Source organism: Bremia lactucae, linkage group LG7 (genome assembly GCF_004359215.1).
Source record: "Bremia lactucae strain SF5 linkage group LG7, whole genome shotgun sequence".
NCBI classification, from domain to species: Eukaryota; Oomycota; class Peronosporomycetes; order Peronosporales; family Peronosporaceae; genus Bremia; species Bremia lactucae.
The window spans coordinates 3,033,894-3,049,537 of NC_090616.1; the positions used below are offsets into that span (position 1 = coordinate 3,033,894).

Consider the following 15,644-nt stretch of genomic DNA (forward strand, 5'->3'; position numbering starts at 1 on the left):
TCTTAACGTGTAGTGAAATTTCACTACGCGTTTCATCACTGTTATCGATGCGCCTGTCGCTAGACGCACCGTCATCCTCGTTGGAGGGATGTCGCGCTCAATATATTTGAGCCTACTACCCTCTAGTGACTGGCGACGAATAAAGTTATTCGACGCTCCGCAGTCCACTAGGGCTTTAAGTGACAAATCATTTGTCACTTTCAATTTCAAGGTGATGAGTGATACCTCATCACCAGGTGCAGAGACACATAATGATTGTGTGTCTGGAGCAACTTTTGTCAAGAGATTTGCAAATTCTCTTGAGGTTGCTGGATCAGTAGGGCGTTGCGCCCCTACTGACCCCGTCCATTTTTTGGCGGTCCGCCTCGCTGTTGCGATTTCGCAACAACGTCGGATCCGCGACCGTTGCCCTTTTTGGCATACGATCCAAAATTACGTTCAGTACCTTTTGGTGCTGGACGTGGGGCACTACACTCATGAGCGTAATGTCCCAATTTTTGGCAGCGATGGCATTTCTGCGATCGCTTATTATTCGAAAAGCGAGGTTTCTCGCTTTCGACATAGGAAAGGTCCATGGGTTCTGGACCTCCTAATTCGTGTCGTCTAGGTGGACGATATGATGACGAACTTGCTTGAGCCTGTCTCAAGCTAAAGTCCTCCTGTTCCGCTACGGATATTGCTTCTTCAAGCGTATCCAGTTCCAAGCGGAACAGGTGGGTCTTTACGGGACCATCCGTAAGGCCTTGCATGAACACCGTAATCAACCTGTGTTCATGAACTGGGTTATTTGTTATACAACTCGCTAAGAGTCGTATGTGCTGGCTTGCTTGAGTTTCAGAAGCTCTGAACGAGCTCTGAACTCAGCCCTTGTCGGCCAAAGCATTCTGCTTGTCAGGCTTGTAATTCACCTCAAAGTTGTATTCCGCGAAAAGGATAGCCATCGGGCCATTCTCTGTGAGAGATGGGGTGACTTAGTCGCCGTGCGTAATGACGCGTGATCTGTATATATCACAAACGGCTTAGAGCCGAGCAGATGAACTCTGAATTTGACGAGAGCATACTTCACAGCATGTAACGCTTTGTCATGAACTAAGTAGTTTTTTTCGCAGCTTTAAGCTGTCTAGACTCGAACGCAATAACGCGTTCATGCTCATCAACATCTGTTTGTAACAGAGCACTGTCAGTGGCAAAATCTGATCCGTCACAGACGACACTGAAAGGCCAGTTTGGGTTTGGCATGGCCAAAATCGGGGCATGGATAAGAAACACTACTCTTGACTGCTCGAAAAGCATTATTTTCGGTGCTAGTCCAGCACCATTCTGTTTCCTTTTTAAGGAGACTAGATAATGGCCTAGCCATTTCAGCGTAATTTTCCCTATATTTGTGTTAATAATTGGCGAGACCCAACCACTTACGCAAATCCTTTAAGTTTTTAGGAACCGGCCAATCTACTATGGCTTTTACCTTAGCGGGATCCGCTCTAAGGCCTCGCTTTCCAATGAAGCATCCTAAAATAGGAATTTCGTCTGCGCCAAAAAGGCATTTAGATGCATTGGCATACAATTTATTTGTGCGCATAGACTCGAGCACTGCTCGCAAATGGTCTAAATGGTTTTCCATATCCGACCGACCCTGCTCCGCACGACTATGGACTAGAAAGTCATCGAAATAAGTCTGTGCATAACCTCGATGAGGGCGAAACAGTTGCGTCACTAGACAACTAAATGTTGCTTGTGCGTTGGAAAGCCCTTGTGGCATAACCAGCCACTCCCAAAACATGGCGCTTGGGTTGCTAACCGCTGTAAGCGGGATATCGCTAGCTCTCATGAGCAATTAGTAGTAACCATCGACTAAGTCCAATGCACTATACATTGTACACCCCACCATATCGTTTTGAAGGACAACCTTTCTAAGAAAGGGGGTTGTGCTGGTATAATGACAGCGTTAAGTTTATTATAAGCATGTACAATGCGCCATTTACCATTTGGCTTTTTGACACAAAATGTCGGTGTCGAATGAGGAGATTTGCTCTCTCGTACCATTTCAGCCTCGTGCTTAGCACGGAATAAATCGTTAATGACGTCACACTGCTCCCTTGGGTAAAGGTCTCTAAGTATAGGGGAGTCGAAGAAGACTCCCTCTTGAGATGGTTTGTCGAGTTGGAAGATACCATTAGGGCACGTCACATCGTCGACGAGCAAATGCAAGTCGCATTCTCTCATTTAAATTTGGCTGGTCGTGCCAAAACTTGGGCATCGGGCCTTAAGTTGCGCGACCCGTACGTCTTTGTGTCGCTAGAGCTTTTAAAGCCCGGCTCAAACAGACGTTTAAACTGCCATGCGGTATCACACAGGCCGGATTATGAGCTCTCTCATTTAACGACTATCATGTCGCCTATTCCTGAATTAATCCGTTCGGCTTACGCCAAGGATGAATAGTGTGTAGCTCTGCTACGAGCTTTAAGGAACTCGGATTCAGGTATTAAATTGCCGGCACGTTTGCGTGCAAGGTTGCATCGATTTTCTATTGATAACGACCTGTTGCTTGATTGCACGGACACTGCGGACCGTCCGCGTGTCGTTGTTCATCATGATGAGGATTTGAAGTACCGAATCCTCTAAGAGGCTGACGATACTGTCCTTGGTGGTCATCTCTGTAGAGAAAAGACCTACGGCTCTGTAAGCCAGATTTATTGGTAGTTCAAACTTTATAAATGGGTAAGCACATATGTTCGCACATGTGAAAGTTGCCAACGGGTTAAACCCTCGGCGCATGCTGCTGCACCACACTGGCGAGCCTCTTCATCCCCATAGGTTGCTGGGAGTCCATTAGTATGGATTTTGTTTTCGGTCTAAGGAAAGATTCAGCCGGTAACTCCGGCAAAGTGGTCTTTATTGACCGATTGAGCAGAATGGCTCACTTAGCGGCCGTGCCGGATTCCATTGATGGTGAAGGTAAAGCAAGGCTATTTTCTGATCGCGTATTTCGACAACACGGTTTGCGAGTGGCAATTGTCTCTGATCGGGAGCTCCGTTTCACGGGTAAATTCTGGAGATCAATTTTCCGAGTGCTTGGCACCAGATTGAATATGTCCACTGCGGACCATCCGCAGACCGATTGTCAAACTGAACGTGTCAATCGCGTCATTGAAGACGTTTTTCGCAGTGTGTGTGCTCAGACACCAAATCGCTGGAGCTCCATGCTCCAAGTGGTGAAGTTTGCGTTAAATATCGCTGTACATGCCTCTACAGGCTATATTTCGTTCTACGGCAACGGTCTCACCCACCCGCGCGTTCCATTAACGATACCACTGCGTGGTTCAGGGCTTGGTGGGGGAGAATTAGCCGATAGGCTTGCTGATATCAGCCCTGTCACCGTCGAAAACGAGCAAGCGAGTTTCTCGGACGCGATTTAGTGTCTTAAGACATGTAAGGGATACGATGGCTGATAGCCAAGACAAACAAAAAGAACAAGCAGATGCGAACGGCAGAAGTTGTATTAATTCTTATGTGGTCTGAGACCGAGTTTTACCAAGCACTAAACACCTACCTACCAACTTGGTTTCCGCAATTCAATACCAAATTGCGCCCGCGCTTTATTGGACCAATTTACGGTCGTGGCCAAGAAGGGCCTAGCATATACGCTAAACCTTCCTAGCAAGCTGTGCACGCACCCAGTGCTCTACGTTGGCTTGATTAAGCCATACCGGGACGCTTCCCACATGGACTTGAAGGCGCTTACGCCGAGACAAGCGGTCAACCGCAGATTGCTGCATCCTTACCAGGATATTCAGCTGGCCCTCTAAACGAGGCTGCTGACGCTCCAGTGTCGAAAGAGGGTCCCGAACCGCCTCAAAATACTCTCAACCCGAGCAAGGCCCTCACGAAGAAGTTGCACCTCGTGCCGTAGAGATCAAAGGCTTTCGCCGAAATTTCGGCCCCTCCCGCGCTGCTTGGTGCGCGGGGGAACCTTCAATTTCACGAGGAGAAACTTTAAAGCGACGTCGTCGTAAGGGTCAATACCAGTATCTGGTGAAGTGGCAAGGGTACACCTCCTCTGAAAACTCTTGGGAATTCGAGGTACCTCTTCGGCAACATTGCCCGTACGCCGTTGACGTTTTTGAGCACCAAGCTCAGGGTCAACTTGCGTCAAACGACGCTTCCCGCCACTAGACGTGGGATTGGGTGGATCTATAGCCTCAGTGCGGCTTCGATCCATGGTTGTACGGTAAACCGAAGCACTAAAATATCGGCTAGGCCTTCTTTTGTATTGTGGCATAAATGCCAAACGTAACTGGCCTTTGACCTTAAGCTTGGCAAAATCGAAGCGAAGCTTCCGTTCCAAACGAACATCAGCCGCATCCGCAGAATCTCTGATATTTCAAATATTACGGGAGTGGCGGGCTCGGGTGTACCCAATTCTCAAATGAGACTTTGTTTTCACTCCTTTTTTCGCTTGGAAACAAAACAATCGGAATTTCCCTCATGGAGGTCACCGAAGCCCCACGGGCTTGATCATGTAAACGCGTCAGATACTGACTTCGCGTCATTACCTTTGGCGTAAGGTATCGCTCATGAAGAGCGTCGCGAGCAGTGATCTCCTCTGGCGTTCTCACCGTTTCACCGGAGGTCCAGATGGCCAAGCTGTGACGCTATATCTGCAAATAAAATCGAAGTAATCTCGCGATCTCTTTTAGACGCTCGTCCGCACTAAGCGGAGTGAATCTATACTCACTATGAGTCTTAGCTTTCGCTATCTCGGTAGCTCGACGACGATCTTGTTCCTCTATAAGGATAATCCGCTCTTGCTCTTCATCGAGCGGATTAGTAATGATGTTGGACTCAGGGTCCTGTGTCCTGCTCAATGCAGTCAAGACATCAGCGACACCACGTTCTGGGAACGGATTCGGGGGCCGCCGACGTTCATCTGAAGGAGAAGGCGCGTAAGAGCGACGCTCTTTCTCCTTATCATCTGATGAAGAGTGACTTTCAAAGCCCACCATTCCCTCATCGTCGAGGAAGGTGCTCAGCGTCTGTGACGAACGCTTTATTGTCATAGGATAAGGGAGTGCAACACATAACTAAACGGTTAGCAGTTTATATTCTAATCTCAAAGAGAAAATGAAGCGAATGTTATCACTCGGTGTCAACAGTCTGATTGGGGAAGGTGTATGGGGCACACATTGGTTGGAGAACCGTTGTTGCGATACATTTACTTAATGGGTAAATACCCTTTATTCTATTCTAAAATAGTTAAATAGTTAAAATCCCATTTAATATGGGCAACAAATGTCGTCACCGCCAGATAAAAATCTGGCGGCCTAAATCTATTTTTAAGCTAGCTAGGGTAAGGTTTTTAGATTTAAATAATTAAATAAAGCGCAGTTCTCTTTTGATCTTAAAGCGTTAAGTGCCTTACTAAGGCTTGCGCATTGATCTGTAAGAGATAGAAGCCTTTCTAAGGTATATCCTCTTGAACACTAGTTGCCACTTGATTCTACGAACCCCTGAATCCCTTGAACAAGGATTTCTCAAGCTTTAATAGCTTGTACGACCCCCTGAGTTGTTAAACCCATTGTTTCAATAGACCTAAGAGACTTTCGGGGTCTAAATGGCTTCCTCTGACTTTAGGAGCGAGGTAGCTCCACTTCAATTATATCAGGCTCAAATAACTCTGAAGCTTCGAGGACACCAGTGATCAGAGCTGAAATTTGGTTAGCGTCAAGTGTAACGGGCTAAGTTGCCCTAATGTTACACAGTCCCCGCTAAGTAAACTTGGTGTACTTAAGAGGATGGTCAATTACTAAATTTAAGTAATTAGACTCACCACTCGGGTGTGGTTCACATTTGTGACCAAGCCTTGTGTATGTGATGCACATGGGTGCATTCACATTTGGAGGGATGGCGCCTAGCGTTATCCGTGATGACGGCTAGCGTCATCCGTTATGCGAGGTATCTAGAAAGATACGCTCGCAATACATATTAAGTGTTATCTAAAGAGATGACATTTTGATTGGTAAAAATAGGTAGTTATATTTATTACGATTAAATATAAATCAGTCTGAAAACTACTTTCTGCAGCCATGAAGGCATACCACGTGACGAGCTCATTGGCCTCCGAGATAAAAGAGAGCTACAGTCAGGACGACCACTGTCGCCTGCTGTTGGATCACTTCGGTGGACGAGATGTTTCCCTTCCGTCGCACCTAAAAGCTAAGCTAAATCGCTTTAGCTGCAGCGATGGCCTGTTATGTTATCAGCTGTCACCTGTGATCCCTTGAGAATCTACATGCTTCATGACACAGGTCTCAAGCTGATGATCCTTCACGAGCTCCATGATGCGCCATCTAGTGGGCATCTGGGCCGTAAAAAGACATTCTTACGAGTGTCAGAGGAATTTTGGTGGCCACATCTATATAGATTAGTGGCCAACTATATTCGCTCTTGCGAACAGTGTCAGTGCATTAAGCCTGCACCGTCCAGCAGTGCGCCACTGAACCCGCTACCGATTCCAATCCAACTGTCGGAAGTCAGTAAGTCTGGACTTCATGTTTGTCATGCCGCCCGATCAGAAGGGTCGGACAAGGCTAGTCGTCTTTGTAGACAGACTGAGCAAAATGGTGCATTTAGCACCATGTAAGACATCGATCACAGGCAAGGAGGCAGCTCTCTTGTTCCTGGATCATGTTTAAAGACTACACGGAATGGCCGAGTCCATAGTATCGGACCGGGATTCTACGATTTACGTCTGGTTTTTGGCGACATGTGTTCGAGCTGCTAGGTAGCAAGCTCCACATGTCGACCGCAGATCATCCCAGACCGACGGCCAAACCGAACGTGCCAATCGGGTCGTGGCGGATGTCTATTACACTATAGCAACTCCAAAAGAGTGGAGCAAGCAATTGCCCTTTGTGGAGTTCGATATAAATAACAGTGTCCACGCCAGTACGGGTGAGACACCGTTTTATGTTAACAGACTGCGCCATCCTCGGACACCAGTCTCGTTTGTGCGCAGCCCGAATCTTAATGGGGGAGGGCCCCTCACTATGCTCGGTGCGAAAGAGGGACATAGTTTCGTCAATATGACGATGACTTATGAGGGTATCATCTCAACGACAGAAACTTGCCCTAGTGACCCTGCCAGTTTAGCAGTGTTCAATAAAACTACGCCTTATGACCGACCTCTTGGCGGTATCATAGGCGAGTTTGATGCCAAAAGCGTGAGCGAGGCTCAACGCTTTGTGGATGAGCGATTAGCCATCACACGTAACTTCCGTGACGCAATGGCAAGCGCACAGGACAAGCAAAAGGAATATGCGGACCGAAATGGTCGCAAAATAATGAACACTTTAGAGTGGGTGAAAAAGTACTATTAAGTACTGCTACCCTACCTAAAATGCAATTTCTGTACAACCTGGAGGTACTACGAAGTTGTTGCCGCGTTTCATTGGGCCCTTTACGGTGGTAGAACAGCAAGAAAAAATACTTCAATCATTAAAAAATTGGAAAAATATGGAAGTTGAATGCAACAAACACATTTATCCGATTACATTACCTTAAAAGTACACTTGGAGACCTTAATTATAGGCTCACCCTTTCCCCGTATAAGAAGACGCACCCCTTATTTTACGTGGGTCGTCTGAAACGGTTGTAGACCCAAATGAGGTCACATACCCCCATCCGTCTAAGGAGACCGATCGTGACGCCCGACTGTGAGTCGAGCGTCGCTCGGGTGAGGGGGGCGGTGAAGGCGAAAAGCTATCGGACCAATGCCTCACACCACGAACAGGACTTGGAGAGCGAGAGACATCACGCGAGTAACGCGGATCCCTCAGCATTATCCTCTCAAAGAGGCCCAAGCGAGTCTTCAGGCGTTCATAACCCTGACGAACCTTCGCTCGCACATCAAAGGGATCCGAGGTCAGTCGCGAGACTTGACCCTCGAGATCCGCAATACGTCGTCCAGCAGCACTTAATGCCTGTGACTGAACGGACGAAGGTAAGGCAGCCGCGAGTAGGTGGGCGAGATCGCCACTCTTATTGGGCGCCGCCTGCACTAATGTATGCGGGTGGTAATCAACGCTTCTTTGTTGGAAGGTTGCTTGCCTACCGCTCCGTGAGGCAACGATATCAGATCCTCGTCCAATGGAAAGGATACCCGAAGAGTTTTGACTCTTGGGAACCGATCGCTACCCTACGTATTGATGTGCCTGGCTTGGTGGCTGCCTATGAAAGGAAGCAATAGCTTAGGCCTCTTCGCTAGTCTCAAATGGACTAGCAGAAGTAGCTGTGTGAGAAGAAACAGGGGGTACAGTCACGCCCATGATTTCTTTCTCACGCAAGCGGGCGAAATTAATTCGCTGCGACCGCTGTTTCATCGCAACGGAATGCAGATGAATGCGGCGCAGGAATTCCGCCTCAGATTGGTCGGGCGTTTCATTTGAACGCACCACGACCGGGATCGGTAAAATACTATCAAGCGATTTTCCCTGAGTTCTCCATGAATTAAAGAAGCCATAATAATTATGTGCGTCTAGAAGAGCGCGCTCTAGGAGCGACGCTCTTGGCTTGTTTAAACATGGCCATTCAAATAGAGGGGCATCTTTGGTATGCCACCATCACATAGCCACGTTCTAAACGACTGGCTTATAACACCGACTGAGCACGTTCACGTGTCGTCGGCGGAGCTTTAGGCTCCGAATCCTCTATGACAGAACCATTATGGATTATGGTCTGAGCATAAGGCGTTGTGGTTATGCCCTACGGAGAAGCAGCTGCGCCTTTATGGGCAGCGCTCTCATTACCTGTCGCTGCGCTATCCAGCGCAGACGACGAGACAGCATTCGTTAATGCTGCTGTCTCCATGTTGTGAGCCATAAAAGAAGTTTGGATGGGTAATAATGTGCCATCATCCTTCCTCATGAGCTCGTTGTCCGCATCATTACTATGAGGTTGACGGCAACGGTGTCGACTCATTGTAGTCGACAATGAGCGACGGATCAGCATCCTCACTGTTAAAGTGGGATGGGTCCCTTAGCCGTGTTAACGCGACAGCAGCAGTAGCTGTCGGCGTTTCGACCAAGGCATTAGACGCGGCCGGCGAATTAATGCGGCGCGTGCGCTTAGTATGAGGTTGAGTGGCGTCTTTACAGAAGACCCAACAACGTGGCCTCTTTAGGTGGCATCTTTGGCGCCGTGTATGGAAACACAGGTCGCTAGAGTGATTAAGTGAACTAGCGGCGCGTGAAGCTGATCGGCAGTTCCTCGCTCCTCTTTGACGAATAAAAAATTGTAAATTCGTTCTTAAAGGGGGATGGTGTAACGGGCTAAAGCTGCCCTTATGTTACACATTCCCCTTTAAGTACACTTGGTGTACCTAAGAGGATGGTCAATTACTAAATTTAAGTAATTAGACTCACCACTCGGGTGTGGTTCACATTTGTGACCAAGCCTTGTGTATGTGATGCACATGGGTGCATTCACATTTGGAGGGATGGCGCCTAGCGTTATCCGTGATGACGGCTAGCGTCATCCGTTATGCGAGGTATCTAGAAAGATACGCTCGCAATACATATTAAGTGTTATCTAAAGAGATGACATTTTGATTGGTAAAAATAGGTAGTTATATTTATTACGATTAAATATAAATCAGTCTGAAAACTACTTTCTGCAGCCATGAAGGCATACCACGTGACGAGCTCATTGGCCTCTGAGATAAAAGAGAGCTACAGTCAGGACGACCACTGTCGCCTGCTGTTGGATCACTTCGGTGGACGAAAGGTTTCCCTTCCGTCGCACCTGAAAGCTAAGCTAAATCGCTTTAGCTACAGCGATGGCCTGTTATGTTATCAGCTGTCACCTGTGATCCCTTGAGAATCTCTATGCTTCATGACACAGATCTCAAGTTGATGATCCTTCACGAGCTCCATGATGCGCCATCTAGTGGGCATCTGGGCCGTAAAAAGACATTCTTACGAGTGTCAGAGGAATTTTGGTGGCCACATCTATATAGATGGGTGGCCAACTATATTCGCTCTTGCGAACAGTGTCAGCGCATTAAGCCTGCACCGTCCAGCAGTGCGCCACTGAACCCGCTACCGATTCCAACCAACTGTCGGAAGTCAGTAAGTCTGGACTTCATGTTTGGCATGCCGCCCGATCAGAAGGGTCGGACAAGGCTAGTCGTCTTTGTAGACAGACTGAGCAAAATGGTGCATTTAGCACCATGTAAGACAACGATCACAGGCAAGGAGGCAGCTCTCTTGTTCCTGAATCATGTTTACCGACTACACAGGATGCCCAAGTCCATAATATCGGACCGGGATCCACATTTTACGTCTGGATTTTGGCGACATGTGTTCGAGCTGCTAGGTAGCAAGCTCCACATGTCGACCGCAGATCATCCCCAGACCGATGGCCAAACCGAACGTGCCAATCGGGTCGTGGCGGATGTCTTGCGCACTATAGCAACTTCCAAAGAGTGGAGCAGTAATTACCCTTTGTGGAGTTCGCTATAAGAAACAATGTCCACGCCAGTCCGGGGGAGACACCGATTTATATTAACGGACTGCGCCACCCTTGGACGCCAGTCTCGTTTGTGCACAGCCCGAGTCTTAGTGGGGGTGTCGAGTCGAACACAGTTGAGGGTGCGTTGACGGAATGTCAAACGTCACCAATATCTACACAACTCGTGGAGACTGGGGTAGTGAAAAGGACGATGACCAGTAGTCATGCGTCCGAATGTCCTGCACAGAGCCGAGAGCCTGTGACAGTAGACGGCGAGCTGACAGGAAGTCATGCGTCGCATAAACCGGCATAGTGCCTAGAGCCTGGTGCTGCTGAAAGGGGTGCGTTACCAGGAGTGCAACGGGTGCACTCCAGAAAAATGTCGTGGTGACTCGAAGAAGGAGTACCCAACAGATTAGGATGATCAAAGGCACGTCCAAACGAGTGACCTTTGGATCAATCTCTAATTTAGAGGACGAGCCTTCGAACGAGGTGTTCGAGGCCGTCAAAGACGAAATTGCGGAGGCATTCTCAGTTTAGGTGCTCCGGCAAGTCCTTAAATCTGCCGAGGAGATAGTAAATCCGGAGATGTCGTGCGGTCTTTTTTTGCCGAATTAAAAGAAAAAAAGATCCGCGAAATAGTCGCACCAGTTCCAGAAGAGAACTTGGTGGGCTGTTGTTCGTCGTCCACAATGGACGAGAGCGTACTAGAAACGGACAAGAAGAAACGGTTCGCTGGTCAAGGCTGGAATGCCTTGAGAGACAGTCCGTTCTTTGATGTTCTGTGGAAACATCGCGAAGGGCCCCTCACTATACTCGGTGCGAAAGAGGGACATAGTTTCATCAACATGACGATGACCCATGAGGGTATCATCTCAACGACTGAAACTTGCCCTACTGACCCTGCCAGTTTAGCAGTGGTTTATAAAATTACGCCTTATAGCTGACCTCTCGGCGGTATCATAGCGAGTTGATGCTTAAAGCGTGAGCAAGGCTCAACGCTTTCTGGATAAGCGATTAGTCATCACACGTAAAGTCCGTGACGCAATGACAAGCGCACAGGACAAGCAAAAGAATATGCGGACCGAAATAATCGCAAAAAAATGAAAGCATTTTTTAGAGTGGGTGAAAAATTACTATTAAGTACTGCTTCCCTACCTAAGAATGCAATTTCTGTACCACCTAGTGGTACTACGAAGTTGTTGCCGCGTTTCATTGGGCCCTTTACGGTGGTAGAAGAGGTCGGAGACCTAAATCATAGGCTTCCCCGTATATGAAGACGCACCCCGTATTTTACGTGGGTCGTCTGAAACGGTATGTAGACCCAAATAAGGTCAATTTCCCCAGCCGTCTAAGGAAGCCGATAGTGCGCCGACTGTGAGTCGAGCGTCATTCGGGTGAGGGGGACGGTGAAAGCGAAAAACTATCGGACCGACTCCTTCCACCACGAACAGGACTTGGAGTGCGAGGGACATCACGCGAGTAACGCGGATCCCTCAGCATTCTCCTATCAAAGAGGTCCGTCCAAGCGAGTCTTCAGGCGTTCATAAAACTGACGAGCCTTCGCTCGGACATCAAAAAGATCCCAGGTCAGTCGCGAGACTTGACCCTCGAGACCCGCAATACGTCGTTCAGCAGCGCTAAACGTCTGTGACCGAACGGACGAAGGTAAAGCAGCCGCGAGTAGGAGGGCGAGATCGCCACTCCTATCGGGTGCCACCTGCACTAATGGATGCGGGTGGGAATCAACGCTTCCTTGTTGGAACGTTGCTTGCCCACCGCTCTGTGAGGCATGGGTATCAGATCCTCGTCCAATGGAAAGGTTACCCGAAGAGTTTAGACTCCTGAGAACCGATCGATACCCTACGTTTTGGTGTGTCCGGCTTGGTGGCTGCCTATGAAAAGGAGCACCAGCTGAGGCCACTTCGCTAGTCTCAAATGGACTAGCAGAAGCAGCGTAGTGAGAAGAAACAGGAAGTACAGTACCACCCATGATTTCTTTCACACGCAAACGGGCGAAATTAATTCGCTGCGACCGCTGTTTCATCACATCGGAATGTGGATGAATGCGGGCAGAAATTCCGCCTCGTATTGGTCGGGCGTTTCAGTTGAACGCAACACGACCGGGATCGGGAAAATACGCCCAAGCGATTTTCCCTGAGCCCTCCATGATATAAAGACGCCATAATAATTATGTGCGTCTAGAAGAGCGCGCTCTAGGAGCAACGCTCTTGATCATTTAAACGAGGCCATTTAGATGGAGGGGGCATCTTTGGAATGCCACCCGTTGCATAGCCGCGTTCTAAACGACTGGCTTGTGACACCGACTGAGCACGTTCACGTGTCGTCGGTGGAGCTTTAAGCTCCGAATCCTCAATGTCAGAACCATAACGGATTATTGTCCGCTACATCTGGTAGCACTCGTAGCCAATCTACGTCTGAGTCTTTACAACAGGCGTTGTGGTTATACCCAACGGAGAAGCGGCTGCGCCCGTATGGGCAGCGGTCTCATTACCTGTCGCTGCGCTATCAAGCGCAGACGACGAGACAGCATTCGTTAATGTTGCTGTGTCCATGTTGTGAGCCATGAGAGAAGTTGATCAATAATGCGCCATCATCCTTCCTCATGAGCTCGTTGTCCGCATCACTATTATGAGGTGACGGCAACGGTGTCGACTCATTGTAGTCGACAATTAGCGACGGATCAGCATCCTCACTGCTAAAGTGGCATGTATCCTTTAGCCCCGTTAACGCGACAGCAGCTGTAGCTGTCGGCGTTTCGACTAAGGCATTCAACGCGGCTGGCGAATTAACGCGGCGCGTGCGCTTAGTGCGAGGTTGAGGGGGCGTCTTCGCAGACGACCCACCAACATGGCCCCTTTAGGTGGCATCTTTGGCGTCGTGTATGGAACACAGATCGCTAGAGTGATTGAGTGAACTTGCGGCGCGTAAAGCTGCTCGCAGTTCCTCTAAATTCGTCTGTGACGAATTTAAAAATGTATATTCGTTCTTTAAGGGGGGGATGGTGTAACGGGCTAAAATGCCCTAATGTTACACAGTCCCCGTTAAGTACACTTGGTATACTTAAGAGGATGGTCAATTACTAAATTTAAGTAATTAGACTCACCACTCGGGTGTGGTTCACATTTGTGACCAACCCCTGTGTATGCGATGCACATGGGTGCATTCACATTAGGAGGGATGACGCCTGGCGTTATCCGTGATGACGGCTAGCGTCATCCGTTACGCGAGGTATCTAGAAAGATACGCTCGCAATACATATTAAATCTTATCTATAGAGATGAAATTTTGATTGGTTAAAACAGGTATTTATCTTTAATACGATTAAATATAAATCAGCCTGAAAACTACTTCCTACTTGGTAAGTGCGTACGAGGAGCCGGATTACCGCTCCCGTGACGACACTTAACCAGAGTACTTAGTGCGTTGGGTGAGGTCGCTAACGCGCTTACCACAACTACCTCACTGCACGCAAGAGAAGCTGGTTAAACCGCTTCCTCGCTGTGCTAGGGTGTGTGTCTAGGTAGAGCGTGGCGCATTACGACGTGCTCGCCTACATCAAGAGCTAATGAACCTGGACCTTTTTGAGAGGTGGACAACATCCTGGTAGCCTAGACTTATGGTTATGATTCATGGATCTATTAAATAGCCAAATTAATCGAAGCGCTCTTGCTTGCATACTTTGATCGAACTATAGCAAATAATGTATGCTTCTGTTCGATGGCCGCAAAACAACGAAATCTACAGGTTGCGTTGCCACGTAATATTTCATTTACTCGTCAGGCTGCGTGCTCAGTAAATAAACTTGGATTGCACGCTTCCTCCGTGAGACTTGTCACAATTGCTACTAAATTGATTTTTCCTTGCCATTGACAAATATAGGATTTTGCTAGGTAGTGTTTGTGATTGGATGGAAAGTCTACATCTCGACGAAATCTTCCTCTACTACTCCTAAAATAGTCATTAAACCACGAGACACATTTACGCAGCCTCAAAACTATATTCGCACACGCACCCGCTATCCCAAGGCATCTTCCTTTTCATGCGCAATGGCATCTCTAGGCGGTGTACGCGTAAATGTTGTGGAGGCGCGTGGCATTCTAGCAGCCGACATGGGCGGGACTAGTAGTGCATACGTGACTATCACCCTGCTAGACTCAAAAGGTGCAGTAATGCCAGCCGGTGGCACCTTTAAGACAAATGTGATAAAAAAAAAACTCAGCCCGCAATGGAATGAAGAGTTTATTATAGCAGACAAGCTTGATTTACGAGTCGTATCGACGCTACGGCTACTGTTACGAGATTCTGCAAGTGGATTTTTAGGGGATGAAGTACTGGGCGTCGTCGACATTCCAGTATCTCTTCTTATTGAAGCCCAAGAGCCCTTAGACAACTGGTTCCAACTCACCAGGTATAACAAGATGAAGAAGGACTCCAAGGGCGAGCTTCATCTTATTCTAGAGCGACTTGCCCCACAAGAGTACATGGCTGGTAGAGGCACGGGTGTTAATATCGATCCCGAGCTAGAATCAAAACTCACTTCTGTAAGCACTGAGCCGCCCAATTTACTTTATGTGACGCTAAAATCGGGCAATCGTTTGCTCGGAATGGATAACAATGGGACAACAAGTGATCCCATTGTGTTTTTGACATTTGATGGACAGAAGCACGAGTCAACGAAAAAGGAAAAGACGCTCAAGCCCCAATGGAATGAAAAATTTGGATTTTATGCGTTGGATGTGAAGAAAAATTTGTCCATCTTAGTTGAAGATTATGATGTCACGATCAATGATTTTATGGGCAAAGCAGACGTGCCGTTGAAGGATTTAAAGCCGAATATCGAAAAATCCATATCTGTAGATTTGGGAAACAAGCGGGGAAAGAAAGACAAAGTTGAAAGAGGAACCCTATTATTATCACTGTTGTGGACATATGACTCAAATGCCAAGGACATTGCAGCAAAAAAAAAAAAACGACATTTTTGCCAGGCTTTGGGGCACCAGATCAAGACTACGATTCAGACGACAATGACGGCGTTGAGATTGATGACAGAGTGGCAAACAAAAAAACGGAGGAAGAGTTAAAAAAAGATCGTGAAGAAAGAGCTGAGAAACAAG

General features: G+C 47.9%; 1 protein-coding gene across 1 annotated transcript; it reads left to right on the forward strand.

Moving 5' to 3' along the window:
* Positions 1-14,576: 14,576 nt before the first annotated feature.
* On the forward strand, positions 14,577-15,611 carry CCR75_004089 (uncharacterized protein; the record flags this gene model as incomplete). The annotated part of the gene is made up of 1 exon (XM_067962179.1): positions 14,577-15,611. One exon carries the CDS (start codon positions 14,577-14,579, stop codon positions 15,609-15,611), a length of 1,035 nt encoding a protein of 344 aa, XP_067822754.1.
* Positions 15,612-15,644: the final 33 nt, after the last annotated feature.